Source organism: Temnothorax curvispinosus, unplaced genomic scaffold (genome assembly GCF_003070985.1).
Source record: "Temnothorax curvispinosus isolate PA1 unplaced genomic scaffold, ASM307098v1 QBEX01006657.1, whole genome shotgun sequence".
NCBI lineage: Eukaryota > Metazoa > Arthropoda > Insecta > Hymenoptera > Formicidae > Temnothorax > Temnothorax curvispinosus.
Genome location: NW_020216437.1, coordinates 1,121,811 through 1,149,599, shown reverse-complemented (window position 1 = coordinate 1,149,599; position 27,789 = coordinate 1,121,811). Strand labels below are relative to the sequence as shown.

Here is a 27,789-nt window from a genome sequence, read left to right as displayed (position 1 = left end):
TTTCGTGTCGCGCTCACTAAAAAGGAAATGTTTGACAAGAAAATTGTGAAGTTGCGTTAAAATTAGAGACACGTACATTTTGCATGAATTTGATACGAATAAATACCGCTGCCAATACATCGAATTATTATTCTTTGTGTTGCCTGCTAATTGGATAAATGTTTCCTTCACTACCGTTTCCCTTTGATCAATTTATTAGCTTACGTAAAATGTAGTCGTTTAGATTTGTTTCATTCCACTTAATAAAGCGATAACGTACATAAATAATAAGCAATGTATTTATGATCATTCGATAGATTTATGTAACAAAATGCTTAATAAAATTATGATTATTTATCCAAGTTTTTACCATTTGAGATAATTGCTTTGTATAATGCTTATGATATCAACATGATGATTACCGATTCTCTCTAAACAATCCTTATGGCTCTAAATTAGAGACACTTGTTCGTAAGCGCATCATACAGCACACCTGCACCGGTGTGGCGGCACCTTTATCCAAGCCGTTAGTTACGGATGCGACTCGCGGTGTGTCAGCAACAACAGGCACCCACGAAGTTTGCCCACCTGTCCTGATAATGTCGGTTAATATCATGTAAATTGTAATTAATATTCATGGGGTTAATTCGCTACCGCGGTCGGCCCGACGCCGCTGCTGCCGCCAGGGCGAAGTTTTAGCGAAAATTTACGGTCACCGCGAAACATATTTCGGACGTACCGCAGGCATTGTATAGTTACGGCCCTACGACCCGGTCTCATCCGAATAAATCACGTCGATCCACGCGACGGATCGTAACAAAGTTATCAATCCGTTGCTTGGTATAACTTGTAGAATTAGGCGCGAATGCTAGATTACACTAAAATAATAAAGAAGTTAAAAAAGTAGATAAGAAATAAAAGAAGTGCGGCACAAAAATAAGATATATGTGTTCAAATATCTTTAACAATGTAGAATTTCACCAACAGTCGGCAATAAACATATTATATTCATATTGCGATGCAGTATTAAATTTTAAATAGCAATCATTTTTAAATTCAACGAACACATTTACCCACGAGAAGGAAACGTTTAACGTGATTGAGAACGAAAAAAGAGCGCCATGTTTTAATGAAATAGTATAATTGAAAACTTCCCAGCGGGAAATTTCAGAATTCCCGTGTGACGTAAGAACGGTGACGATGCAATGTATTAATTTCCGGTAACGCATTTTCCGATGATTAAATTTCCGAACTACGTCGCCTGCGCGCTCTTTTCGCTGTAGACTATTACGGTCAACTCGCGCAACAAATTAGGCACAGTGCAATTAATTAAACAACACGTAACACGTAACACCGTAGTAGGTACTTCGCGCAGGCAAGCGGACGCGAACGCTCCCCCATGAAATTGCATTTGCGACGTAGACGGAAAATAATTTGCAACGTTAACAAGAATTCGGAATAGAGGGTCATTAGCATAGCTTGGACGCACATATAGCGCACATATACACGTACGTGTACATTAGCGAGGTTGTTCTTCTTCGTTCAAGGGTGATGTTTACATATAATAGCCGCGCGATTAACTTAGTGCCATAATTAAAATAATGGCGCGATGCAAATTACGTAAGGCATTGCGTTATATTACTCGAGAAATGCTTCTCGCAACACCATTGCATTACGCATCTCATTCAGAGAACGAGAGAGCACTCTCCCCGGGCGCAGTTGCCTCAGATAAAACGTTCCCCGCAAAAGCCGTTTTTAATATCCTTCGTGATCGTGCGCGTTGTGCCTGAATAAATTGCACTTTGGTACGGTGGAATGCAAGACTAAAGAAAAGTAATTTCCGATCGTACATATGATATCGACATTTAACAGAAACTTTATTAACAGGTATATTCGATGTCTCGTCTGCAACGCTCTCGCAGCAATGGGAATGAACGCAATTTTAGTTGCAGTCATCTTGTCTTTTCACAATTACGATAAACAAATGATATATTCATTACCAAATAAATAAAATTAAAGTTTCGTATTTTATCGACGAAATGAGATAAATGATGTAGGTATCCTTTTAAACGTGTAAGATATTTTTTAAGAAGGATAAATTTATCGAATGCGATTGTCCTTCTTAAAAAAGCGGAGGACGTCTGGTCACGTTATTTATAGACAAAGTCAATAAGCTAGCAAATTCAAGAATCTCGCTATTAAAAAAAAGAAGCTGATTTTATGATACCGTGGTAATTTACGACGCAGCTGTTGCTTCGCGAACGTATCCTATACGTCGCATCTGGATTTTTCGTCGACACACGCACTCGCAAGAGAAATTACTAATTCAAAGCCACTCGTACCAGTTACTGTCTCTCGTGATTCGTTTCCGCGTAGATCGGAGATGCTTTATTCCACCGAGACGATCCCCTCTCAAGCGAAAGGAAAGAATGGGAGGATCGGATCGGGATAGTTGAGGTCGCGACATCGCGACCTCTGACCCGCGGTATTTTACCAACGACCATCATGTTATGATGCGACCATCTCCGCAGTAAAGGGAAATGGCACGGGACATTTACGGTCATGATTCTCCGACGCATTACCGCGGCCTATCTGTTCTCTATCGGCGAAAACGCTGCTACTCTGTGGGTGTCTCGGGGATAAGCGCGTATACCATATCCTTTTTATACCGGATATAATATACCCTCCAGAGATGTTCCGTTACGTTTAAATGCCCGTTTTCCCTTTTCTTTTTTTACATTCGCTTTGCGTATATTTCTCGTTTTCTCTGATGGCAAATATCACACGCTGACAAACGAGCCCAACCGATCGCGTCTCTGAACGTAATAAAATCGCACGTGTCCTTTCCAGAACAGTTTGCGATAAAACCTTCCGTTATTAGAGACATATCGTTGGTAAGTTATTATCTTTCCGAAAGAAAATAAAGGAGGGGAATTAATATCAAACAGCAGCAAATACATCGTTAACTTTGATAACTTAATGCAAGCCAGAATTATATGAATATGACTCACCATTGATCGCGTGGATCGGGCAGGGATCTGTGTACGGAGATTAAATCACTGACATACTGATTGAACGCGTTATTGAGCCAGCCATCGTCCACCAGCTTCTTCGTCTGCGCGGACATGTTGGTCGGCAATATCACGGGTCTGCCCATCTCGCCGGGTGCAACAGCATCCGGATCCCGTGGTACAGCCAGTACTCCACCACCTAAGGGATCGAAAATCACGAATGAGTGACATCGTACAAAGGTGTTGGCACGAGAAGTTTATATATTATAAATTATGTCTATTAATTGAATTGTGTATCCATAATTTACCTCATCGTCGAAGTAAATAAATTTAAGATTAATCCTTTGTTGAATATTAAAATTTTACTAGTGTTATAAAAATTACTATTGTTATATCACAAACTTCGAAAATTTCATAAAATATTTTTAAATAAACAAGAAGAAATAAACGTTATATACAGTTTAAACAATTCCAGTACGTATCTTACTATAATAAATAATATTCTTTTTTAAAGATTATATGCTTTCTTTTCAATTTTATCTCATTTTTCAGTCATTCCATTCTCTCTGGTATAATATAGGATCAAAATTAAAATTCTTATGAATTCTTACAAATTTTTCAAGACCAATAATCGGATAAAGAAGACTGGCGGTTAACCGATATTACCCTACTAACGGTAATATCGAAAAATCATTACATTCCAAAGATTAACGACATTTATAAGCGCAGTCTTATATCGTGAAAAGAACTCTCGTAATTGAAATTAGAATACTGCTAATGAGAGTTGAGAAAGGCATTATCGCGCTGCTTATGCGTCGGCGAGATAGAAAGGCAAATGGAGCAATACAGTGATTCACGCCAAACTCGTGGCCACGCTCGTATTTTGTCGGTGTTCCGGTTTAGTTTCAGCTAATTCTCGTTCCGCCTTCTCGTTTTGCCTGAATGTCGGGAGTATGATGCTTAACGTCAGCGCGCGAGGAGAAACGAGTCTGCGACGGCGGCGGTGACGACGGCGCTGCGCCGCAGAAAAAGGGCATCGGGAATTGAATTTTCAGCACATCCACATCCCCGCCGGGTCTCGAGGTGCACCCTCTAAGAGCTTTCTCGCATAAACTCCGGTTTTATTTGCCGGCGCCATATTGCCGCGGCATAGCTGCTAAAGCCAACGAGGCAAGTGCGCTCCGCGATATGGTCGGCTGGCTGGCGCGCCCGCCTGTCCTGAAAATAATTTTATCCCGGTCGACAAAGTTCGGCCCCGGTGTGTACGATGCGGCAATAAAGAGGACGACAAATTGCTTTAGCTCCGCGACCCGGGCCGCCACGAAGTTCGGCGATGAAACTCGCGTCGTGCATCACGACCGCGTTCGCCGTTACGCTACGGGCTTTTCTTGGGAGAATCGCCGGCGGCGCGGCGCCGGGAAGTCTCCTTTTCCCTCCGTTTGCGTATGAGCTGAGCGCGACAGTCATCTCGTTCGTTCTCGGCGCTGGAGCACACGTTCACGCCCGCGGAATTTAAATTCATTAACACGTCATTCCGGGACGCGCGAGCATGCAAAGTTCCTCGCGAATGCGAGCTCGTGAGGCATCAACCGACGAGAAACGACTAAGCTCATCATTCAAGATCCACATTTACAGACTCCTCTCTAATACCATGTATCGCGCTGTTCGCTGCGACGCGACGACGTCGGCAGGGTGCAATGTCGACTATATCAGGATGATCCATGCATTATGAAAGCCCCATTCGTACTTCGCGTACTTCTGACAATAAGGAGGTAAACGCGGTGGGTGAACTACCAAAGATTCCTTATTGCGCCCGCGGTGGTGCCCGAGAAAACTTTCGTCTTTGAGGATCCTTCGTGCGTACAATCATACCTCGATCTACGTTCTTCTCCTCCACGATTTGCCTTTATTCCTGCTCCTTTTGTGCAATCGACACGCACAAGCAAGAAGCATAAACGATATAAGTATTGAGTAAAAAAAGGTTTAAAAAATTTATTTCAAAAGAAATTATTTTTGTTTTCTTCTTTCTGTCGAATTATCGGCAAATAAATTAAATTCTCAACGGATAATTCTCTGAGAGTTAATTATTTATATAGAATTTGTATACAATTTGTATCTATGGCAAAATAAGAAAATATGTTATAACTGGTACGTACGTAATAAATTTTTTCTTTTTTACTTTACTTGAAAAACGTCCTCGAAATGTCGGACATGTTGAGCCACAGGTGGCTCGCGAAGTAATCAAACATTCTCGGGTATGATTCATGCACAGACCATGCATTCCAAAAGGGACATCTATCAGCTTATTAAGACCTAACTCGCACCTAACCCGCGCGTGTGTAGGGTGTCCACCTATTAAGCCGTTTCCTAACAGACGTGATTCATGTAGCAACTCACAGTACGCCTACGTCGCATCGGCAAGATATGAAGAACGCAACTTTAATCATACCTAAATCTTCGTGTCGAAGATAAAACGATTTGCCTTCTAAACAAAATATGCGCCCTTCAAAATATTTTTTCTTAAGCTATATTGCAAAGCGATCATTTTAATTTATATAATTCTTAACAATCTCACAAAATTAAAAAAAATTAATTCTTTAATGGACTGAATAAATAGAAGAAGGAAAAGGAGAAAGGAAAACAATCTCGTTGAAAGTACCTTGCTCCGGGCCGGCCTGATTGATCTTCGCCTTGTTGCTGATCACATTGCCGGTCGTTTCTTTTCTAAACGACGCCGCGGGCGGTACAAAGCCGTTCGCTACTTGCTGCGGCATCGCGACGCCCGACGGTGCCAATCCTTGAACGGCGGCCGCCGCCGCCCGATCCTCCGTGTAGAGCAGGAAACAGACGGTCACCCACACGGCGGTCGCCAGCACCGCCACCTTCAACCACAGCGACCTCCTCCTGGGAAAACCCATCCTTCCGCCGCTCTTCGATCCTTCCTTTATGCGCCTGCTGCGATTGACACCTTCCCGTGCTGCGATTATCGTACTTCTCGTGCGGCCTCGAAATGTCGTGTTACCTCAGCAACATCCTCTCGCCCCTCTTCAACCTTCTTCTCGGTCGGCTCTCGCCGTGTGACGTCGAAAGGTCCGGGCACCTAGGCTAGTTCCTCCTTTCTACGCGATCGAGGACGCTAATTAAACGCCCGAGTAGAGAGAGGAGATCCACGGTAGACGCGTTCCTTTCACGAGCTACCGCGCCAGAAATTTCACAGCGAAAGCCTCGGCTCCGGAGAACGATTCTTTATCCTAATCGAAATGACTGACAATCACTGACGTGCAACATCGATAACTTTCCGTGATAGTAACATGCGTTATCGTCCGTTTCGGCGAGGCTATTCTTCAAAGTTGATCTCTCTCGACGCCGTCGCGATAGATCACACGAAGTGAGATAAAGTAGATTTCTAAATTGTGCGAAACTAATGTTGTAGCTCGAGATATACCGTGGCAGACATCTACCGAGTTTTAACGACGTAATGTGATACGTTTAGCAATCGATATGTTGCATTTGATTCTCGCCGTTACGTCAACGTAGAACGGCGAAATGGTCTTGCATTAATATATGAATTATCGTCGTAGATTGGATATGATTTTTATGTTTTAATTAATAATCCGTATATGTGCGTTACGATATGTATTTTCGGGTCAAGCAGTTTCTCAACGTCACCGCATTCTCGTACCTGCAATCATAAAAAAAGGCAAAAATATTAATGGAAGAAACCTCGGTATATAACGACTAAAGTTCAATAAAATATTGAAAAGTTCCAACTCGTACAAGTTTGATCTACTTATGAACTATATTTTCAAAAAGTACTCGCGTGTTCAAGATTAAAACTTTTACGCAAACTCGTTTAACCATTAGTAAACTCGGAATGTTTTAGTGTTTTAAAATTAAAATGTATAGCGCTATTTCATGTACAAATATTGGATTTTGTTTTGAAAATATTCAAGATAACAGTTTACATAATTTTCATAGTGTATACGTAATTAATCGTTATAGATTAATAAAAATTGCGGTGCTACGATCCTATCTATTCTCATAAAATTCTGAATTAGAATCGCTATTTTAATTATTTAATTTTCGACATATTGAGAGAGAGAGGAGATGAGATAAATTCTATCTCCTTAGTTATATTATTAACTATTCGAGGTTCTAAGGTGTCAAAACTGACACAATAACGAATCTCTCTGCATGCGATATATTTAGTCTCGTCGAATAGCTTCCGTTTCTTTATTTATTTAGCGATTCGTCTGACACAGACTCGGAGCAATTCGTTAAATCTTATTTCTGGAATCACGAATAAAACAAAGATTTTATATATAAACTTTTTTGTGATTATACATTAAATATAAATAAAGATAAAAATGCTGATATTGCAAATATATAATTTGCATCTCTGAAATATACTCTTCACGATTTATTTATCTTACTAATAAAACGGTATTATTTAAAAGATAACATATTCGGAAATACGATCGACCTGGGAATTTCTCAATTAAGGGAATGATTGTAAACTTGCGCGCTCGTTAGATATACGATCCAGAATTCAGTGTACCTAAAATACGTTCTTGCGAGTAACCCAGCGCTAAGTAATCGGAAAATATGCGCGTCCCGGGGCTTTATTAACTTTGTGTTAAATTAGGAAATTAGGAACTTTCACACGGCGTGGCGGTGTGGTCGTTAATGATGTTAGGATGGACAGTTTATACGAAAGTAACAACGATAATATCGATAATCTTGACCGTTAGCCGTTCGATACTTGTTACCAAAAAAAAAAAGAAAAACTTTTCTCATCATAGAAAATAGCATTGGTCTACAAATATTAAACGGATCGACATGAGAAAGGCAACACCGTAGCAAATTGCATAAATTAAATCGACGACGCGACGCGACGCGATACGGTCATCCATCACTTTCACACGTCGAGTCTGCTGTACGAAATGATTATATTCCCGACATGACGCGCGATCAGGCGCAGATAAGTGGACGCGCGCGGTACGACCGTTGCATTATGCGCAATGCATCGCCCCACGTGAAAAAGTTGGCTGTCGCCGTGTGCACGCAATCTCGCAGATTGTGCAAAGTTGTCTGCTCGTATCGGAGAATCGAGAGCTGCATTCGAATGGACCGAAGCCTGGCGGGATAACGATGAAAAGGCCCCGCCACGCGCACATCTAGAGAGAGGGTTCGGGTTCGGGGACGGGACGTGAAAAGCTCCTGGGCGAAGGAGAAGCTCGCTCGCGCGTGTCACGCTCTTTTCGGCGCGCCGGAGACGTTTGCTATTCATAGGCGGAGAAAGGCGCGCATTCACGTTTTAACGTTGCATTTCGACCGTAACCATATCGCGTGAGTCGCGAAGATGCGCGCTGCAGCGGATGCATCGAATGGCGATGCATCGACGGACGTTATGATGGGAGAAGTGCAGTTAAGCCAGCAGCTTTTCATCGCCGAGATTGAGCGCCACTATTCTCACGGAAAATTGCATCTGCATTGCATCCAGTCGTCTTATGAATAACATCGCTCGCAGGAGAGAGAAAAATTTAGGGTAAACTCGGGTAAGATGGCCATAGAGGAAAGATGGCCAATCTAGGTTTTCTTTCAATCTGACCATGAATCATCGAATGAACATGAGTTTACCCTACGATGTACATTTTGGTTAAGTTTAGTTAATTGTGGTGTTAATACAGTTATTAACGAACACATAGTGAAACGTGAGATGTATAACATTTTGATAATGCCTAGCTAATCGCGCTGTTAATTATATTAATAAAACTCGAAATTCCCTGCTGGAGCTAGCGACAGAATAAAACTGCACATTTCAGATAAGATTTATAACGAGAGAATATCCTGAAGATAGGAGCAATTTAATTTTTCGTAAACAAAGATTAGAATTGAGATATCCGCGTGGAACAATCTCGCAATATTGCGGAGATATCTTCTCGGCATTATAGAGTAAGAGAACTCCGCAGATCATACTATCTTTCTCAGACGGCACGAGAAGCCTTCCATTTCCAGCGAGTGGAGGGAACATTGTCTCGAGTAGACACACGTGCGAAAGCAGTGTGTGCTTTGGAGAAACGTTAGCGGGAGAGTAGTCTGGCTCTGCCAGAACCGTACGTGGCAAAGTGGCATGGTCGCTTTTTAGTGGTCGTTACTATCGGAGACACTTTTCCGTAAAAGAGTTTACTACTTCTCGTCTCTAAAATGCTCAGGCCGATGTATCGGTCTGAAAAACCTTCCTTTCCTTTCCTTTACGATCTGGCAGTAAATATATTGTAAGAAACATAAGTGTGGCATCTCCTGTCGCGGCGTCCCAGCAATATTAAAAAAAAAAGGAAAAAGAGATAAGTGGACAAAGAATTTATTTTGTTGCGAAATAAACTGCTCCGAGATCTCGAAAGTAAGTCTGCCTCTAACGCTGCGGATAAGATTGTTAGAATGAGGTCGGGCATAAATAAAGAATCAGCATAACTAAATGGTAAGAAAGAACGATCGCGATGTGAAGAAAATGTATAAGGCTGCGGAAGGCGGATTTAATTTACTGCAGAAATGAAAATAAAAATAGCAGCAAAATGAGCTCTCGGAATGAAACTCTAAAGGAGCAGAAACAACTGACACACGCTGTACTGCACGCTGCGGTTCAACTCGAGATTGAAATGTTCCTCGGACTAAAATATGCTTCTTGTTACTTTCATCGTATATTTGTATTACAGTATTTGTATCAAATATCGCTTTGTGTAAATACCGTAAATAATAAAACTGATTAAAGACATACATAATTTTGCAATATTATCCGACACAAGAGTGTGTTTTTTTACCCCGATCGATGAAAATGTGTCTATGCATGTAAAGAGCTAGATAAGAGAGCAAATGAATTAGGTGCCTTTTGATTGAGAACGCTGGCAACGTCAGATGTGTACGTATGGTAAGATGGAATAGAGTATAAAAAGTGTATATTTGTCATTTGTAAGAGCTTGCTTTCGTAAATTTCGTCGCAAGCGTCTCGTCGCCCTTTCGTGTTAACCGAAGTTAGATCGAGCTGGCTACTGGAGATAACATCGAGCTCGCGTGTCACTGTTTATTTGGGTTAGGTTCTATTTTCGCTACCGGTCTACCCCACCGACACGAAACGAGAGCACAATGGCTGGACTCTTTGCCCGCCGTTAAATGAATCGCTTAGGATAGGAAGGTGAGAAACATCTGAGACGCTCGACACAGGATCCACGTAGGAAAGATGTGTCAATCAACGTTCGATAACATTGGCAGCATGCGTATGCCGACGTATGTTTCTGAAGTAGGGAATGTGGATTTATAGTTAGGCACAATGATCATACCGTTTTTCATTCAAGTCACGCGCTTTATAATGTTCTGTCCAAACATAAACTTCTTTCCTCACGGTTGAAAGCAAAATAATATTATGCCCTTCACACATATGGCTTTCTCTTTGCTTATTCACCCTTTCATTTTGGTTCTGTAACAATGCCGTGTTTACGTAATAATTCCATATTTCCATGGCGCTGAACACATCAACTGGCCTATAAGAGTTACATGCATAGTTTGCCACTGAATAATTTTCGCGGTAGGTAAAATCCATCGTGAAACATACTCGACGGATTAATCAAATATCTACCGCTAATGGCCGCGTGACAGAATTTTGTATTTTCGCTAAAAGCGTTTCAATGTATTCTGTTTTTTTTTTTTTTTCCCTAGCGAGTCAGTTAAGACCGGAAAACCGTGCTTTCTTTTCGGCAAAAGCGCATGAAGCTATGCTGTTTCTGACCATGTTGACAAACGTCGTCGTGTACGACATCTAAATATTTCTCTATATACGCGCTCGAGAAACAGGAAGAGAAAGCCGGGAAAGCTGGTGGACACGCGAGATAAAAGCGGAGAGAAGGATATCCGCACAACAAAAACGACATGCTGGTCCAACATGCGTCAAACCAGGAAAATAAGCCGATCGGAATCCCTAGCGGCGCGGCGATACCGTGCAAGCGTGGGATATACAACAGCGAGCACGATGGAAAGGAATCGCGGGGAAGCGATTTCTTCAAGAGAATATTAAATCTGCAAGAGCCCTCAAACCAATAACACTTGTATATGCGAGGTAAGAAAGATCGGAGAAACAATTGGAGAAGAGAAGTACTTCATTCTTGATGCACGATATATTGCTATCAGTATCAGCTCTATTTACATTTATCTAGAAAAGAGTAAACTGCTTTCATCTGAACGGTTTCTCAATCGCGCGCACGTAAAAAAAAGTCTTAAACATCCTAAACGGAAGAACGATATAATGATTTATAAAGATATCGACAAATAATAATATTAATAACGGCATTACTTAAAATATTCAAAGAGCTTTTCGCAAAAGCGCATTCTAATTAAATGTAACTAATAATTGAATTAAAAAGTGGGAATCCTATATTTGTACTCTTTGATTACATTAAATTATTTATAATTAAATTAGAAATTACTGGGTGTATAACGTGTATCTCGTGAGCAGGAACATTTATTTAATACCATTACATGTCCGAAGCCCATTTTAAAAGAATGATAAAATTCATAATTTCACGGTATAATTTTTTTAAGTAACCGCCCGGATAAATACTGAAAACCATCGCGCTTTACAAACGCCGGGATTAACGTTCATGGTTAAAATTCCGTTAAAGCGAAAATTTGAAATTCCATGCCACGCCGCTTAGCGATGGAAATTTGCATGAACGTTACCGCCGTTATACGCCCTTAAGATGCATCACTTCATATATTATGCAAAACTCAATGCGGGATCTGCCTGCATGCCGCAGAACGGCGAGCGAAAGGAACATATTCGACGGCGAAGAAATTTTCCGAGCTCGACGGCGCACGAAATTGCGTCGCCGGAAACGACCACGTGTCGCGATCTGATAATCGGGAAAATAATTGTGCCATGTCACGGATTACCGAGGCGCGTCGCGCAGCGAGCTCTCAATCGTTAGAGGGAAAGCTCTACTTTCTTTCCGTTTATTACTCCAATTTTTTAATATATTTTGTTTTTAATACTTATATTAAAACATATGTATGTATATATTTGCATTTATATCAAGAAAGAGTAATACTAAAGCTCGAAATATTTCAGGTGACGCAATTTTCTGAATTTAATTAGGACGATGATAATCCAAAAATTAATATTTCGTCTTTTCGGAATAAAGAGAGAATATTGTACATTTGTCAATGACTGAAAAAAATTTATGCTATCAATGCCATTTTGTCGAGCCAAGTTTTCTTTGATGCGGTTTATCTTAATTATAAGAAATATTAAAAAGAAAACCGATATGCGGCAAACGGATCGTGTAATATGTAAGAGCACATTCAGCGACTCGGGTATTACAGAATTGCGACTGGTTTGATAACGGAGCGATTTTACAGTAATCTCAGGGAAATGTGGACATTAAATCCCCCCACTTCCCCGTCCGGAGAACGTTGCCTCATGCAGCAATGGAGCAATAAAGAGTTAACACGGTAACCGCTAATGGAGTAATGGACGTTCCGAGCATGCAGACATCGGCTGGACTTCCGCCAAATGAATACGGTCTTCTCGGGAATATTGCCCGACACTATCTGTTCCTATCTTTTTCTTTTGCGGCGAGTGCGTTCGTGTGGTCACCTATTTCTCCTTCGTCTCGCCGCGATTAGTTGTGCAGTTCTTGGCAATCTGACAAAAAATGCCATCATTGAGCTAATATTCTCAATAAAAAAAAAAAGATAGGTTTTAAATCTATCGCAAAGTACCGTAAAATCCACGTGTTTCAGTGACGGATACTGATATGCGAAAGGCGTATGATTTAAAGATTATGATTAAAGTAAAGAGTAAACACGTGTGCGTGACTATGATTGATTCGCTTTTGAAGTTACGAACTAGCGCTAAACTACCGTTAAATCCTACCTACGATGTTACAAGGGATTTAGTCCGGCTTATGATCTGCTGTACTACTTGTAAACTGCTTTTAATCATTTTTGTTGTTTCTGGTGAGAAACTGGATTTAAAAAGAGGCAAAAAGTTAGTTAAATTAAGGTTAAAATTGATTGACGTTGAACTGACCATTAATAATTTAATATCAAAACAATTCGTCGGGAAATATTAGTGTAGTCTACCAAACGAATTTTTGGCGGTGCGCTAATCGAGCCTCGCTAATTGTTGTTTCATTTGAACGTACGGTTACGTGGCCGCAATAATCTTCCATCACGCTGCTGCCCAGACCATGTCTGATTTCATGACAAATGACCGCTTACCACGAGCTCCAATTTCGGTAGGGTATCCCACACACAGTACACACAGACAATCGCTTAGGTAAATCAGGTTTGGGGGCGATGCGTGAGGAGTCAGGCGCGTCTCTTTTCGTCAGGTCAGAGGTCACGAGGCCATCGTGTAAGGCCGTAAGAAATCATTACGTGACTGGAGACCCTTACAAACCTGTCGACGCGCTACCGTAATTCTGCGCTAATGGCAGCCGGGCAAAAAGTGCTAACGATTTTTCAGTCAACCGGGACGCCTCGTGGTCGCCTTGCAGTCCCCCGATTATGGGCAATCGTGGCCTGGATTTCCGCGATCGATCGCTCAAAAGTTCGGGAGTGTTCGGACGTTGTTCTAGCGTGGTGCATAGAATCTATTCTATTTTCAGTTAGAAACTGAATGGTAATTTTTAATTGGCTGCAATTGATCGTTTTTCTTTGTTCTACATTTCGCGTATATTACTAGATTCTAAATTGCAATGTTTTATTAACCAATTTGTTGACAGAGGAACAAGAAAGTTATTAATTTTAAGTTGTATACTTTAGAATATATGGAGAAAAATGTTACTCGTCTTTCTCCTGAGTGTTTTAAGATAAATATTATTTTAAACTTGTTTTAAATTGTTCTTTATATCTGGACAAATATTTTTGTAAGATAATTAGAATCGACTAGGATCTTAGCGATGGATTTTACGGCTCGGTGGAGACTCGGTTCGGGTCTGCCGAGCGCGATGTTACGGCGTGGCTAATCAAATTTTCACCTGCGGAACGACTCGCGCTCGATTTCACAGGGTCGGGAGCGCCGAAGCTCCTCGAGGCCGATACTAATTAATTTTCAACAAATTAACGCCAGGTGCTCGGTGAGTCGCGCGCTCGAACGCCAAAGGAAACCGCTACTGTTGGGTCGTGGTATGGGCTTTGCAGAGTCGCGCGCGATTCAGACACCGTGAGATCGCGAGAGACGCGCTCTGTATTTATCGGCTCGCGTTGGCAATTAATGGCGCGCGTGTGGTATTGGCGCGTCGCGTCGCGGAGCCGCGGAGTCGGAGTCGGCATCGCGCCGAATCCGAACTCTACGTGGAATGTTTATGAATGAGAGAATCGATACGCGGTTCGCGAGGCATGTGTCGTAAATCAAGGGGCCCGCGAATTCAACGCGCGAGATAGCGCTTCCGTGTACACGCGTTTTACGCTCGACGGAACAAAATCGGCTTGCAATAGGAGTAACGTGTCATTATCACCCACCAAGGTGCGAGCGGAACGCCTCGCGTGAGGAGAAACGGCGAAAAGTCAGTCGTTCGCCCTTCGAGAACTGTCATTAAATATCCGCGGTGACGAGCGGCGGCGAAAGGAGCGGCGAAGGAACGGGGCGAGGCTCGATATCGCGGGGAAAATTGTCACTTTTCCGAAAAGCGAATTTCTGAGGATTCCGCTGTCGTTTTCGTTGGCATAAGAATATCAGGCGTTTCGATTGACATATCTCGCGCGACATGCCTGCCGAATCCGAGGCAGAAAATAGAAAAGTGCAGCGGTTACGCAACGTTATTCGCGAAACGAAACGCCACTTCTTATCCTTTTCGCTTTCCGAGAAAATTTTCACGTCAGTCACGGAGATTACTTCTCGAATGCACGTGAAACCGAATAAGAAGGGGGTGGGGAGTAGACAACGCGTCGTGCCCGTTCGCACAAGATGGCACGATCGGAACATCGGCGTCCCGTTTTGATTACTCGCTGGACCGCAGTGATAAACGTGACGCGAACTTTACGGCGACCGCGTCCATGTTGCGACCATTGGACGATCTTTGTTAGATTTACACATATGCATGTAACTGGTGCCGGTCTGCGCTCGAACAGTCGACGTGGAAATATGGCGTTTACACAGCTGCCATGCGGGACAAAGCGCCTTTTAATTAACGCGCATAGATCAGCCTCAAACAGAGACAGGTGCGCGTCGCATCGAATCTGCCCCGGTATCAGCGGCACCGACATTATTTTCATATCGCGCGTGTCACGCACGAAAATAAAGTGGCCTTTCGCGACAGCCGATTCCATCGTTTCCCGTGCGAGAGAGTCGTAGAAATAAAATAAAGCTGCGTTACTCGAATCTAAAATTTTAGAGTAAACGTTAATTAAAATTCGTTCAATCCTTCCTGAAACATTTATTCACATTATTTGTTATACCATCATCGTAATATGCTGCCAAGGCATTCGAATCCTGGTACTTAGTTGGCACAGGAGTAACCGCGACGATCATTTAATATCCTTGCGACAGGAAACGTAGCTTTGCGCGATTACAGCCGCGCGTTTCTCCAAAACGCCGACGGAGTACAATCCGCCGACTTTCCAGCTGGGAAAGGAAACATTTGGCGTAGCCTCTGGTCACGTTTCGCCCAAAATACACGTCAACTCGTAGCGCAAGCACAAGTCCGAATTTGCACCATTCGAGTTCCCAACTACGCTCGTCTCAGCCAAATGTTTCGCGTTCCTGGTAACCGAGTGACCCGCACTCATGATGACAGTGAGCGCGGATACGCGAACGCGCGCGCAAAATTCCGCCGGGTAAACCGAAGTAAACTGAAGCGCCCGCGTCGCTGAAAGGACCGCGAATTTGGACTCGTCGAGCGTATCGCGGCGGGTCCCTTTGTGAGACGGACCGTTTCGAATGATGTGGTAACAGCGTCGAGTATGCCGGCGCGGAGTTAGAAATAGATTAGAATGTCACATGGCGCACGCACGACTTATTCGCCGAGTCACGGACCATCAACGAATTGTCGGAATTAGCTTACGCTCGTCAATGTTACGGCGGAATATTAAACTGTGCACCATGGGGCGAGCATGAAATCAAAGCGAATAGGGTCGTATTTTATATGAAGGAGCATAAAGTAGAGGCATGAGAAAGCAAGGAAAAAAGAAACGAGAGAGAGAGAGAAAAAGAGATAAAAAAAGTAACGTTCCTTGCAGGAACAGCTTAGAAAAAAAACCTCAGGGGGCAAATATTCTTGGCGTATCTACATCGCTCGCGCGTACCGGTGCAATTTTTTTACATTAGCGGCTTCGTCGCTTTGTCTCATCCGCGCGCGAACGAGAAGCGTGAGCCGGAGAAAAAAATGCAACACGTACGCGCATGGCGATGGTGGTGGCGTGGCAGCGACGTTACGTCAAGACTTGGATTCCTGACACAGCGTTATATACGCGTCTTTCCGCTCTGATACGCGGAGAAAGCCGCGCATTCGCGCGACCATTGTTACCCTGACGTTCTGGCGAGGGAAGAAAAACGAGAAGAGTGGAGAGAACCTGCCGTTTACATCCGTACGTAGGCAAAAGACCGAGGGAGGGAGGGGGAAGGACGGGAGAATGTGGGGTAGTCTCTACGTGGTACCAGGTACCTTCAGGGAACACGCCGTAATTCCGCAGCGCGCGCTTGTCAGATCCGCATGACTTAACGCACACAGAAGACGCGACGACACGACGGCCGAGATGACTTCATGCGAGTCAAGCACCGCGGAAAAAGAGAGATCGTGCAAGATTGCTTGTGTTATCGACGGAAAAGGAAGCGGTAAATCGAGAAAGATGTGTAAATATACTACACGTCAGATACATTCGTCCGAGTCAGAAATGCCAAAAAATGTGTAACATGTAGAATAACTTCAAAAAGTCTCTTATACTTACATTAATATATTTAAATGCCGAAGTATTTCGTTAAGACATCGCGATAAGATTCACGATAAAATTCAGAATAAAAAGTATAATAAATAATTCTTCCTTCTTATAAATTCAATAGATACATTTTTTTTAAAACATTTAAAATTAAAATACAAATTAAGAAGTAAATACAAAACTTAACCGAACTATCTATCATATATTTAATACATATTTATCGCAAAATTAATTTAAATTGCTAGAACCCAATTTGCGACAACTTAATAATAAAGTTTCCTCCTTCGGATGGGTTATATTGACAGGCTGTACATAATATCGACAGCGAAGGTAATAATCTTCTACAAACAAAAATCTCATCGAGTTTATATAGCTTAGTTCGTAAAGAAAAGCAGCGGAAAAATCTGACATCGCGCTACAGCCTCGCCCTGACGTACGTGTTTGTACGAAGGCAAACACAATCAACTTCTAAAAGCGTCAGGGTGCGAAACAACCGGTGCATAGATTTTATAAACGAGATGCTCTAGATGAATTCACAACCAGGTTCGCATAGATAAGTTATAAAAGATCTTACAAATTAATTTACTAATATTATAATAAATTAATTTATCACGAACAAAGCAGGAAACAAAGCGATCTGCGTTTAATTAAGCACAGAAAGAGAATCTTACGAAGACAATCATTTGATCTTTAAATATCAAAAATCTCGGAGTTAAGAATAATCTTGGCGTTGCGAAGACGAAATGTAAAAGAGAATAGGCGACAAAGAGAAAAGAAAAGAAAATAAGAGAGGAAACGATAGCAGCCGGTAAAACAAGCGATTTTCCTCTCGGGAACGACTTACAGTCCGTTAGTCACATTGTATAGTATTCTGTAGCTTAGAGTCTGAGCAGCTACATCTGCATGATAGCACGAAAACCATTCACAAAATGAAAACGAAGAAAGAGAAAAGACGAGACAAAAACAACAAAAACAACGAGAAGAAAAAAACAATAAAATCGGAGTGGTTATCCTTCAAATTATTCTCATTGCCTTTTTAAAAAAAATAATTTTAAATTAAATAAAACGCTTTAAATAAATAATTTTATAATCGCTTATATAAACTGAATATTTATATCTACATTAAGAAATCTCACATATTTGCGAATTATAATATATTATTACTGCATATATCAAACTTCAATCATTTTCTTGATATTGAAAATTAATGTCGTCAAGTCTAAAAATTCAAGTCAGAATATCAATCCAACTCGTCTTGAAAAACAGAGTATCTGAAATAGATCGCATTTAATACCATACGCATATCAATAATATTCTCCGCGACAATTGTCTTGGAAAATTGACGAAGTTTTTTCCCGACGTTGGTTTTAATATTAAAGAGACTCTTCATGAGCGACGATAATGCTTAAAAAATTAATCGCGTAATTCCTTAGTAAAAAGATGCGGCAAAGAAACGGAAGGAGAAAACAGGCGCCTCTCGCCCCATCGCGCCGCGCCACCATCCATTTTTTTACGAGAAGACGAGAGAAGCGAGGAAAGGATAAGGGTAATTAATTAATCTGGATGAAGGTACATCCGAGAACTTCCTGTCTCGCCCTGCGCTCTTTATTACCTGCGTGAAACAATGGCGCGCGTGCCCCTGAGGGCTCCGGGAAATACTCCTGGGGTGATTCGCCGCAACGAATGTAGCACACGCGCCGCTCGTCGTGGATTTGCATGAAGTTCGAAAAGTTTTCAAATAAACACGGCGAACACCCCGGCAAGAAAACGGCAGCAGTTAACGGAACTTTTCCATTTCCGTCTCTCGCCGTTCGTCTACGGAAGTGGAGCTCGCGCCGCACGACTTCGCCGTTCGTAGATCTGGCAAAAACTTGAAACCCCGGGCGGTCTCGTGAGAAACGATTCGCTGCTGGGAAATCCCTTAATTATGGTGTAAGAAGTGCAAGCTGTAAGAGTTAATCTGTCCGTTTTCGCTACAACCGTGTAACGATGGAGTTATTTCTGCGTCTTTTAATTATCACGTGAGATTGAAATTAGTACACCCGACTGCTTTTGAATTATTCAAACGCTCCAAATTATATTTTTGTAGTTTGAGAAAAGATTATATAGAAACGAGATCAATTCAGGTATTATCTCTTCTAAATTCACGGAATATTCCAGTATATTTTTTTAAATATAATGTCAAGTTTATTAATAAAATTTTTGTTTCAAACATTCGATTTATCAATTTATTAAAGCACGTCGGATTAATCCATCACAACTGCATGCGTCTAAATCTAACTCTATTCCTCATAATTAAATAAAATTTTTCATATATTAATTAAATTAATTAAAATGTTTATTAACAATGGAATTCTGACCCGTATGTGGCTCAGAATTAGATAAAAGATCAAATATTAATTTTAATTAAAAGTTTTTTTAAGTGACGCATACAATAATTAAAAAGTTTCCTTTTTTCTTGAAAAGAAAATACAATGGCTTTAAAAAATGTATGGTTTTTAAGAGATTCAATCTAATATCTAAAAACGAGAAAAGTAATGAGTAATGAGATCATGTAAAATAATCTAATCTGTTTAAAAAAAAATATTTTAAAAGTAAAGTTAAAAGAAGTTAAAAAAAATGGCACCGTACAATTAATATATTATATCTGTCGTATGCTCTTCTGCGAGTGATCTTTAAATGCGCGATTAGCAGAACGAAATATCGCGCGCACAAAGTTTTAACGAGTTGAAACAGATGTGTCTATGCAAATCGGAATCGGCGAGATCACAATACACATGAGATCGCACTGCCATCAGCGGTATATATCGAGCGACGGCAGAAATGCTCTGTAGAAAATTTCAATCTTATCGTCGACCGTGAGAACATTCCTCGTATTCTTCTACTGTCACGCACGTTTCCCTTTGGGAAGAGATATTGCTTACGACTCTCCTATGTAAGCGTCGTATGTGATAGCAATGACACACTCGCGGAATAAAAATAACGGTGAAGTAACAGAGAAAATATTTCACAATACTTTATTTAATTGACATATTATTTTTGCCACGTTTATTTTAAAACGTCTTTTATAAGTTCAATTCAATCGTCTCTATCTGCTGCTTAAGATAATGTTAGAAACAGATAAATCTATTAACGTCAATTTAATCAATATTTATAGAACCGAATATGAGACGTGGAGACGAGCTCTTCAGCTTTGTTATAAGTTGATTAAAAAGATGTTTTGCTTTCATTTTTAGACGCACGATCGATTGTTATCGATCGGCTACTCCAGCGCACAAATGACGAAGAATGCGACACCCACGCGCATTCCAAGCTTTCTTTCGTGCGGCTCACCCACGCTGATAACCTACACGCGACGCGTTACTTGGTTGAGGATCATGCATAAGCGTTTACCGAATTACGACAGCATTCAATCAGAACTCCTCCGTATAACGGATGCGGCGAACCCCAACCCCGATCGATCCCACCCGCAAGTTTCTCCAAGGCCGTCAACTCTCGTCGAAACTTTCGTAGTCAGGAATCTCCGAGAGGATTCCTCTCCGGTAAGGACGCCTTTTCAACAGGTACTTCTCGCCTTTTTGCGTGATGCAAGATCGTCTCGCGGATTACGACGGAATCGTGCCGCGACGATATCGACGAAGTAAAATGCCGCTGGATTGATTCGCCGGTGTCGTTACAGCGCTCGACTGATTGAAAGTACGTCGATAATCGCACATGTCTCGCCATTCTACATATCAAAGACGCGATTTTATTTGCGATACGTGCGACACGCGAATCGACAAAGCTCCTCGCGACAATTGAAAGGTGCAGCGTGAAAATTCGTACATTATCGTCCGAAAGTTCCGTAAGTAATTTAGCTAATATGATGAATACTATTAATCACCAACATCGCGTGTCCGACACGTCTAATTAAAACATGTTGAAAGGCCGGGGAGTAAAACATAATCATCAGTTTCGTTATAGAATGATACTTATTATCGTTTAATTCTCACACTGCCATTCTTGCTCTCTATGTATCACTGATAATAAAATGCAAATTCGGCGAAGTAGTAAATAACATCAGCGAAGGAACCGAGTCTATCTGCCCAGGTGCAAAATTATAAAGTTCTCACGAAGGCAAGCCGAAATTTCGCGGTTGGCGCGACGTACGCATTAACGTCCGTGGATGAGTTATCACCGTGAATAACATTATACCGAGTTCGCCGAGTATTATTTCCGTACCTACGTATGTATGTATATATATATATATGTACGTACGTACGTACGTTTCTCGTACCTCGCGCTTCGTACTTCGCATTCCGTAAGATATAATGACATTATTACGAGCTCCTGAGAGGATACTCCCTATTCGCATATAAGGGTTACAGACGAACACGCGAAGCGAGCTATCCCCATCACGCGGATTTCCGCACGCGTGTTTCCGCACGAGGAACGATCGCATGAGCGCATTTTTATTATATACGATAGAGTCGCGTCCGTGCGTACGTGCGCGGTACATCGCGTACACGGAATAGAGAGGAACGCAGGAATTCCTGGATTGTTGTTTGACATTCTAACGGAACGTATGCGCGGGGGTATTTAATTAAACCGACGGTCAGAATGAAGCGAGGAGAAGCGAGGGCCTGGCCGCCGGCCGGCCGGCCGCGCCGTTTCTGACCGACGCGACGTACTGACCGTGTCGTGTCACTTTAACGTTTTGCGCCGGGGAGAATATACGTCCGTTTGCATTACACTCCGCGGTAATGCCTCGGATCCCTACACGATATTCATAGAGATGCTTAACACGCAGCCGACTTTTCCCCTCGTCCTTGCTATACGCGCATAAAACGTCGCGTCTGAAATTAATGCGCCGTACGCAGATTGTCGCGTTTTCGGGGTCACTGTCGGTGGCGCGATCGAAATATATAACGTTGCAACGACGACACAGATCACCTCACCGATAGGTCCAATCATTCTTAATGGCCGCGTGTAGAAATAAACAAATGTATCACTGATATGTATATATGCGTGACGAGAAATGATAGCTGCATAACTGTGAAAGTATTCGCGATTAGTTTTGAAAATTTGATGATTTAATCTTTCACGGCTATATAGAAGATAGTAATGAATGTTCTCTAGAGAGTTTCACGTACTACTGACACGTAGGCTGGAAACGTTGCGCGTATATCGACTGCAAAATTGCAGTCATACGGCAGAGATTTATGTATTCGCGATTCTAAATTAGCGAGGTGCGTAGGTTTATGTGCATATGTACTTATGCATACGTACTTATATACGTGCACTTAATGCTCGAGCGCAAACAGTATATAGCATTATGTAAACTTCCACGAGACAAATTTGCCTTTTACGAAATGAAATGGCTTGTAAACATAAACAAATCATGACTCCCTTACATCTTGCATTCATAACATGCTCGTAAAGAGATTGAAAAATTTTACGTCTTTTTAGCAGTATTTAAAATTTTTACAGTTATTTTGAGAATATAAAGAATATCTTCTAAAGGATGTAAAATACTTAATACCTCTTAAAAAAAATTTATAATAAAAAAGATAATAATATATCGTATTATGTGATAAAATTTATTTCTTTAGAAGATTTCCTTCAATCCACTCGCTTTAAAAAATATATTGATAACAAAGATAAAGGCAAAAGCCTGTATATTTGTCAGTGATTTGCAATTGAACAGCAAATAAGTACGATTCGTAAATATTAGGTATATCGCTTACGTTTAAAGGTTGCCGGTAGCAATTACTATGCTGTGTCGAGGTACGATCGACCCATGCGTTTCCGCTGGATTAATTGCCCTTAAACGGGGCCAGACGGGAGCGATAGGGGCGCGGAGAAAGGGGAGGGACGCTCGTGGGGTGAGTGAGCTCGTGGGCGCGATTAAATCACGCTCGTTAAATCGAAGCGGACGGTGCGGGTGCCGCAAAAATTGGTGGCCCGTTTATTCCGACCGGCTTTAAAATCGGCACTATATGACGTGGACGAGCGATGAAAAATTAATGAGCCCACCGGTTGCCACAGTCGGCCGGCCAAAAAGAGGGCGGCGCAACGGTGTGAGAACGGAGAATGGCGGATATCTGCGATAACAGTTTTCCGTCCGAGTACTACGTATCGGGCTTTTTCCTTCCTCTTTTTATACGTCTGACCGCGATGGAATTAAAAGCGTCGAATGCGACTGCCCGCGTCGAGAGATCGAAGGTGAGTTAAATCCAGATGGTTTGCGACATCCGCATTAAAATTAATCGACTTCCGACCCATAAGAATTGCGCGCGCGTGAAAAATTCGTTTCTACAATATTGATTCTCATTAATTGTGAATTTTAACGATAGAAAATGAATCTTTTCTTTCTTGCACAATATTATAATTTCAACTCTCTTTTCTGGTTGTATGCAGAAATATCTGATTTATGGCCGATTACACTTTGAATTCCGTTATGCCGTTCCAAGGAGCTTCCTATTCATTCCCCAGCAAATTTCTATCTTTTTCTGCTTCCGCTATTGGCGGAACAAGTGAATAACTTTCGACTCGATTCCCGATGAAGTGGCAAGCTCGATATCAAATTGGCGGAGTTCGTCGTGGGATTCGCCCGATAGAAAATTTTTAATGAAAGTCACTAGGGAAGATACGAAAGTTACGGAGAGGCCAACGAAGCGAGAAGAGTCCCCGGTAATCTCCGACATCTTGTTACAGCGCGGTGTAAGAAAGGCGGAGACCAACGGGCGTCCGCATCGCGCCGCGACCTCCTCGTTCAATTAAAGCGTCAGCGTCCGCGGAAAACTTTTATATGAATGGTTTTCATTACGTCGCGGACTTATTAAGGGCGTCTTCACGCGGGCATTAATATCCCCGTCGCAACGAGTTTTGTTATCAAGCGCGACCATTCAGCCCGCAGTGCACCCGGCACCGGCAAGCACGGTAGATACTGTTTTAGCATCGGCGAGCTTGAAGGGACTGAAATCCGTGAAACTACTGAGATTCTTCTCTACGTACCGCTCGTTGCTCGTGGCTTCCTTCAACTACAGAGTTTCTTGTTTTTGAATGTAGTAAAAGCCTCTCGATGTCGGCTCCCGCCAAGTGTGCCCTGGTCAATTATATCGATCTGAAAAAGGAGAAAGGTTCGCGTTACCACAGAAGCTTTGGAAGAATTTTTACTACATTGAATGAAAATACACCGCGTCGCCGATAATATTTTGTTCCGAATAAGAGGCGGAAGTAATTCATTTTGGTATACGTGTGATATTAAAGGACTAAGCAACAATGGTCGGTAATTTGCTATTCGGAGCCACGCCGCAGAAATGTATTCTTGCGTGATGATATATGCATCACGCGCGGTAATCGTACGGTCGGTTACATGAGCACATCGCTATACGTTCGACTAAACCGGTGATAAAACAAATCGTGACAAATTGCCAGCGAGATGTAGCAGTCCCGTGCCACGCAATTGCACCAGCGATGGTTTCACCGAGTTAAAGAACGAAAAAACGCAACGAGAAAAGCGAACTGCATCGAGCCCGGTTGCATCGTAAATAAACGCTTTTTACTTTCATTATAATATTATCGTTCCTTGAATAATACACGTATAAAATACGCATTCAAGATTAACGTCTCTAGTTTCAAAGTAATATGTTCCGCGCGATATGTTCTTTAAGTAACGGCGATTACAACGGTGATACGGCAATCCGTACTCCGCAACGTGAAAAGAACATCGGGCGCAGAAAGACAGACGGCACCGGAATTATGCCTGCGCCAAAGTAATTTCTGTGTGGCGGGTGGCTTCCTGATTTCGCAGAGTGCACACAGCCTCCGCGGACTTTCTGGCTGTAATGAAAAATTGCGTTTGCGCATGTCCCATCTCTTAAGTACGTCCAAGAAGCTGATTCTCCAGCACTAACACCGGTACTCGCAATGTGCGTGTGCCGCCATAGTTGCCCGCCAGACTGTTGTAATTTCGCATTGGTAGAAGAGACAGAGAAGAGCTTAAGAGCAGCGGCGGGGAGAGAGGACGTGGGAGATAAGACAAATGGAAATGACGGAGAAGAAGCGCGCTCCGGCAAAAAAGATCAAAATTATAAAGACGGTAGACAGTACAAAAAAAGTGCGTAATGTCCTCGATGCTGCACCATACGAGGAGAAAATACGTAAGATACAAACACATTCCGCTGTTCCTTTTATGTGATCCAACAAGAAGCTAGAAACACAAACTTTTAGCACAAGAAAATGGACCACTGACTGTGGTCGAGCAGCAGCGCTAAGTACCTGGTGATAATGAACGAGTGGTTGCTGGTAAGTACTTGGTAAGTATAGAAGTGAGTAATAAATATTGTGTCCTTTGCCGTTCGACTTCCTTCCTATGGTAGTTGAGTACAAAATGGTAGCCTTAAGCCATTTCTGCTTTCGCGGAGGTATTTCTACAGTTATTACTTAATTTCGCAGTCTCGATGCATATGCATGACTGTCATTAATATCGAAAACGCAAAAAAGATTTCAGAGATTGATATGATTAAAGATTGATATTTCAGCACAAGTAATAGACCATTGAGAATTGGAATCTTTTAATTGACTAAAAAAAATGACACGTGTAATTGTTGACAATACCGTTAAAAGAGCAAGGATGTATGCGTTTTCCGATAAAAACAGCTTGATCGTTGAGTCCGTCATGGAATTATGAAATTCTACAGGAGTTAGTTTCTTGCTGATTAGAGTTTAGGTATCCCGGAAGATCCTCATTCGCGGGAATGCGAGTAAGAAAATGCACGTGCATCAGAAGTTAATTCACTAGTCTTCTGTATAAAAAATTCGGATGCTTGTCGGACTTGTAGAATATAAGTACATCAATCTTTTCCCATAATATACTCCCTCGATGTGATTTTATACTTGTGCCTCTCGAAAAATAACCGGTTACTCTCGGAACAGTTATAGAATTGCAATGCGTCTCTGCTGGAAATCTCATTAATTTTTAATTTACATAAATGTCATCTGGACAAGACAGCTGTGTAAGCTTTTTAAAAATGGCAAAATTGAAAAAAATAAGCAGTTCGTATCTTATCCGCACGTGTGTAATCCCACATGCCTCTTATTACGCCTCCTCGTTTCCCTCCGCCTTCTGCGCGCCGGCACGAGTTCGCGACGCGCAAATTCGTGCCGCAATTTCGCCGTAATTTAATTTAACGCGGCATCGTCCGAGCAAACTTTCTCGCTTCCTAAATCCCGTAGGAGCTCGCTGTCGGGCACAAGCGGATGGATTTTTATCGCCCTTTCCCCATCGAGCTACTGGCTCCCTCTCCTCCGTCCTCTCTTTCTCCACCCCTCCCCCCTCTCTCTAACTCTCTCACTCACTCTAATTTACAAACTGATTTTTGATGAAATTGTGAAATTGGAGTTGGACGAAACGCACGAAGGGAAAGAGGGGTGATTGCACAAGACGGAAGCTTCATTTCGGATTTAGAGGCAAACATATTTGCCGGATTCAATTAGAGTATAAACTATTTCCTTTCTCTCGGCGTTGAAACCTCAATATAAATTCTAGCCCGTTACGCAGCAATCCCGGATTATTATCATTATTATTATCCGATGAATAAATTATTATGCGCGACGTGCTATTTCACTCTATATCTAATTTATTCGCTCACTTAATTCCCCTTAAAATACTACAGAGAATAAAATACTGCACGGAAAACAATTTTTAAGTCATATTTTTGTGGTTATTCTTGACATTCCACGCCACTTTCATTACTTCATATTTTTTTGTGTTGCGCTGCCTCGTTGGATCGTTTCGTATAGCGGATTTGTGTATTGGAGAGTATGCGTGTATGTGCGTGTATGTGTGTGTGTGTGTGTGTGTGTGTGTGTGTGGAGCTCTCTCAGCTGCATTCGCACGATCCTAGTAATTTGTCGCAGCGGTGCATTCAACGCTGCGGATCGAAAGGATTAAAAGCATCTATGGATACACGAGCCGGATCGAGTTGCAAAAGCAGTTTGTGTTAATAACGTGCGATCTTTTCTGTCATCATTCGTAAGCTGCGATCGATAAATCATATATCGCGCAACAGCAGCGGAGCGCAGCAACATCCGTTTTTAGAACCACCTAGTTAACAGCTTAATGTTGAGTTTACGATCATTGTTTCTAGGCTAGCTGCACGCTATTCGCAAATAGCTACTGTACAGTGCAAATATGAATTAATACTGAAGACAATATATATAACTTCTTATCTAAGGAAATTATAAATTTAACGATTATTATTTTATCACTGTGCCAATGACTATTTTAATAGTTCTATTATATCTCCGGAAATATCGATTATCGACTATTGTAATATATTTCTGTAAGAGACATGAGTCAAATGCCATTTGAGATGGTATTATTGAAATTGAATAAAGGTTAATGATTAATATAATATATGTATAAGATCAAGTATTTTTATCCAGAATTAAATAATTTTTTACCAATTATTCCATATGAGAGCAAAATAGTATAACAATATATTTTATACATGGATACTGTTTATTTCGTGGTAATAAAATAATCTTAGAAAATAAATATAATTATAACGTATTTTTCTCTAAAAAAAACATTCTAAACTTTTTTGTTGATTTCACAGCACATTGACTATTAATAGGCTCATATTTGAGTATTTGCAGAATGGATCCGTTTCCCGTTTTCATGTCATATCGGAAATACCGTTTCTTGTCTCTTCCGTGTGATTGCACTAAAGGTATTCGCGTCGCGCGATTTTATGGATGGTACAACGGAAGCGCATGAAAGCACGATGAATACGTTCGATGTGCATCGAGAAAATGCACGCGCGGAGTGGCAGGGCAAAACAACGTGATGAAATCAAATTCTTTTTATAGTTTCCTGCGATTT

General features: G+C 41.7%; 1 protein-coding gene across 3 annotated transcripts in view; it reads right to left on the bottom strand.

Moving 5' to 3' along the window:
- LOC112456119 (putative polypeptide N-acetylgalactosaminyltransferase 9) overlaps positions 1–27,789 on the bottom strand; it is a 189,548-nt gene that overhangs the window by 59,199 nt on the left and 102,560 nt on the right. For all 3 annotated transcript variants that reach the window (XM_025018442.1, XM_025018440.1, XM_025018441.1), the window contains 3 exons: positions 23,916–24,024; positions 5,650–6,672; positions 2,991–3,189 (listed from right to left, as the gene is read on the bottom strand). In XM_025018442.1, the coding sequence (XP_024874210.1) occupies positions 2,991–3,189; positions 5,650–5,908 (458 nt within the window). In that variant the 5' untranslated portion in view covers positions 5,909–6,672; positions 23,916–24,024. The remainder of the gene's footprint in view (positions 1–2,990; positions 3,190–5,649; positions 6,673–23,915; positions 24,025–27,789) is intronic.